At 41.8% G+C, this 3,533-nt stretch overlaps 1 protein-coding gene across 2 annotated transcripts; it reads left to right on the top strand.

Annotated features, from left to right (window-relative positions):
- The first annotated feature begins 1,502 nt into the window (after window positions 1–1,502).
- LOC115746994 lies at window positions 1,503–2,782 on the top strand. 2 transcript variants are annotated; one of them, XM_030683005.2, is made up of 2 exons: window positions 1,503–2,110; window positions 2,191–2,782. In XM_030683005.2, the coding sequence occupies exons 1-2, from the start codon at window positions 1,633–1,635 to the stop codon at window positions 2,226–2,228; spliced, it is 516 nt and encodes a 171-aa protein (XP_030538865.1). In that variant the 5' UTR covers window positions 1,503–1,632; the 3' UTR covers window positions 2,229–2,782. The 2 variants fall into 2 exon arrangements, with proteins under 2 accessions (XP_030538865.1, XP_030538863.1); XM_030683003.2 differs by having other exon boundaries at window positions 1,504–2,110; window positions 2,222–2,782.
- Window positions 2,783–3,533: the final 751 nt, after the last annotated feature.

The following is a 3,533-nucleotide window of genomic DNA, read 5'->3' as shown; positions in this document are numbered from 1 at the left end:
CCTTTTTATATTTAGAAATTCACTTTTCTAGTTTTATACATGAATTTTCCGTTAACTAGGTCGTTTTCATTGAACTAAACAAGTGAAAGTCCGAAAAACTAATCCCTGAAAAACACTTAGCGCTCGAACAAACGCAACCTAAAGTTTAATTTGCTTGGCTTCTATTGAGTACTGTTTTTCTTGTATCTAATATATTCCGTCGGCTCTTAAAAACACTTTGTAGCCGAACCGAACATAGAATATTCAATAAAATTCCGTGGAGCCAATGTCAATTAACCTCGTTATCTCTGCACGAAACTGTTTCACATATTTATATTCCTCGTGCTAATCCCATTCATAAAAGACAAATTTTTTGTACAACAAAAAAAGGAAATCTTATTAATATAATAAGCTGGAGAAACGAAGAACATCATCTTGAAAACGAGAGGGCTTTTATAGATGTAATTCTGGGGAAATTATTGTCGTATTAAACCGTCATCAGACTTGACTCTTGGTTCGGGATTAAGTTATGTGATTGGCAAGCCCGCAAGAAATGCCCGAAAATAACATTGTTTATATAAGATAAAAACCCTAGAAACTTATGTATTATTGAGGAACACTTCATGTCTTTTCCTTGTCATTACGCATTGTCTTCCTTGGTCAGTACACAGTTGCGTAGCATTTCCTGATGAATTTAGACGGAAGTGATGTTCATTGCCGACCTTAGAAGAAAGGGTGTCGATTTTTGTTGCAAATCCATGTGATTTTTTTTTTTTTTAATCTTTTCATCTGAATAATCTAAAGCTAGCTTAGCTATTGCTTAGAGCATTGTAATATCGAAGTACTTTCGGGAGATTTACGCAGTAATTCTTATACCATGTAAGATTATAAGCATGTAGCTATCGCCCTTCTTGGCCCTCGACCCTCCCGGTTTCGTGGTTATCGAGAGGATCATTATGAGGAAAATGGTTGAGCCCCAGTTTATAAGTCACACAAACCATCATTAGCTCTCAATTAGCGTGGGACTTACCTCATTCTTTCAGGAGTGACCTATCTAATTGAATAAGTGGGGGTAAGTGAGAAAACGGAGGCTTGGCCACTTAGGTAAACAAAGTTATGATAAAGGTATAACTAGAACAGATCTCATTAAGGTAATCAGTATCATTGTATTAGTCGGCCCTTTTCGACTCTTCCAAAAAAAAAAAAAAACAAACATTTCACTGTTGTATCTCCAAGCTACTCTTCACGTAGATTGAATGCACAAAAAAGATTTTCCCAATTTAATGATTTTAATGTTTCTTCCTTTTGTTGTCATTTCTATTACTTAATTTTTAGGGCAAACAAGAAAAGATAATTCTTGATGGAGTGATTTTCAAGCAAGAAAGGACAGGAGAGAACCCATGAAAATAAAAAAGCTAAAAAGCTAAAAGACATGTCATGACGACATGGACCAAACCAATCAATAAGAACCATGCCCCACATTGACCCACCAACCCCGCCTTATTAAACCACTCACCCTGTACACGTTCTTCTATTTCAACAGGGCCAAACCACACAAGCCATAGCGCTCGCTTCTCCCCCACCCCCCCGCGAGCTACCCCCGGCCTCCCCGCACCCCCGGCTCGCGGGGCGGTGCTCGGGGTTGCCCCCGCCATGCGCCCTCCCAATGCGCCGCCGCCGCCGCATCTCCAAGAAAATCACCAGCTGATTCGTCAGCAGCCGCAGAATGAACCTGAACTTGATGAAGAGATGCCCCTACTAGTGTCACCGCCGCTGCCGCCGCCACCGCTGAGGAACCGATCGTCTATATACAAGCAGAAATCGTGGTCTCCCGACATGTTCCGGGAGGAGGCGTGGCTCCGGCGCAAGGGGAACGTCAAGAACCGCCAGAGCAAGAGCGTCACGGACGAGGACCTCGACGAGCTCAAGGGATGCATAGAACTCGGGTTCGGGTTTGACTCGCCGGAGGCCGTGGACGACCGCCTGTCGGACACTTTGCCGGCTCTAGGGTTCTACTACGCCGTGACGAAGCAGAACAGCGGGAGCATCCCGAGACCGGCGGACGCATCCCTCTCGACCTCTTCGGATTGCGACAGCGACGTCGGCAGCCCCCACGCCATATGCGGCCCCAGTAAGAGTCATCTCTCTTTCTCTCTCTCTCTCAAAGCAAAAACTCTGCGCTCATCGCTTCGCTCCTTTCAGTATTCATAGAATCAAGAAGATGCATAAAACATCTGTGCAGGCGATGATCCTCAGGTGGTGAAGACAAGGTTGCGACAGTGGGCGCAGATAGTTGCTTGTTCGGTGCGGCAATCGTCTTCCTAAGCTACCGCCATTGATGTCATCCTCCATTACAGCTCGAGGTTAAAGCTTGAACTCAACCAGAGTCGTCACAAGGCAAAACCCATGTGCCTCGACCCAACCTGTGCTTAGAATATTAATTTCTCGCGCCGACCTTGCTTGCTTAGAAGGGTTTTACATTAAATTAGTTGGAAGAAGAAAAGGTGATAGCTTGTTGTGCTTGTGCTTGTGCTTGTGGGGGACTTTCTTTAAAGTGGTGCTAAACCTTGGTACTGATGTTTATTAGCTGTCGGCTCTGCTGTTTTCCTTGTAAGATGGGCTGGTTTGGCTTAGGGAAATTGTCAGAAATTGAGATGCCTCTTGTTGCGGAGCTGAGTAGGGTTTTCCTTTGTTCTCTCTTTTGGGGTTGCTTAGGAATCCGTGTTGTGCTTAATGCTAGATCCTTTACAAGTTTACATGGCTTTTGCAAAGGAGGCAAAAGATGACTTATTTCTTCTGCTGACCGACCTTTGCTTGTGAAATTTAGAGATGGAAGATGTCGCAACCAAAAATCAGGCTAATGAATTATCAGATTAATTAAATTTACTAATCCAATTCGGACCCTTTCAAGTCCCACCAAATCGCAACTTAAGTTTATTCACGAAAAAATATTCAATCGAAGCCGCCACTAATCATTTATGTAAGGTTGATTAAAAAATTTAATAAAATAGCGTGAGAACTATTTTATTTCGCGCACCGAGAGAAAAATGAGTTCGATGACTTAGTTATATTAATTGAAAAAATTAATGCCATTTCGGTACTTATTTCTTAAAAAATACCTTTTTGATTAATCGACGTGATTTGAATGATTTTGATTTTCTTTTGATTTAGGAAAAATTTTCGATAAATCCTCTCATTCTCGGAGATCCGGGCTAGAGTGAGATTTTATCCGTTAGATCCTCGAAAATTCGAGCTAGTATGTGCATAGAGGTATCCCTTTTGTCAAAGGGCAGAACACAAAATTCTATGCTAAATCACCATCCCATTCCATAAGATCATGGACAAGGCATGTGATTTAATTTTTCCAACAGGACAAGGCACATAGAGGAGCATATATTATGAGCAGTTTGTTTAAAATTGTGCAAACTTTATAACATTCAAAAACAAACAAGCATGCCAAAAATAAAATAAAGATGAGTCAATTGAACTTTAAGTTTCAAAAACTTGAGACGGGTGGCCGAAATTATGAGATTGAGGATCCATCTTTGCTCATT

This window comes from Rhodamnia argentea, chromosome 11 (assembly GCF_020921035.1).
Source record: "Rhodamnia argentea isolate NSW1041297 chromosome 11, ASM2092103v1, whole genome shotgun sequence".
Classification (NCBI taxonomy): Eukaryota; Viridiplantae; Streptophyta; class Magnoliopsida; order Myrtales; family Myrtaceae; genus Rhodamnia; species Rhodamnia argentea.
The sequence above is the reverse complement of the archived record's forward strand: the minus strand, read 5'-3'. Positions and strand labels throughout refer to the sequence as shown.

Coding starts and splice junctions, on each gene's coding strand:
- LOC115746994 (XM_030683003.2), top strand. CDS start 1,633: ATGCGCCCTCCCAATGCGCCGCCGCCGCCGCATCTCCAAGAAAATCAC. Junction 2,111..2,221: donor CCACGCCATATGCGGCCCCA/GTAAGAGTCATC, acceptor ACATCTGTGCAG/GCGATGATCCTCAGGTGGTG.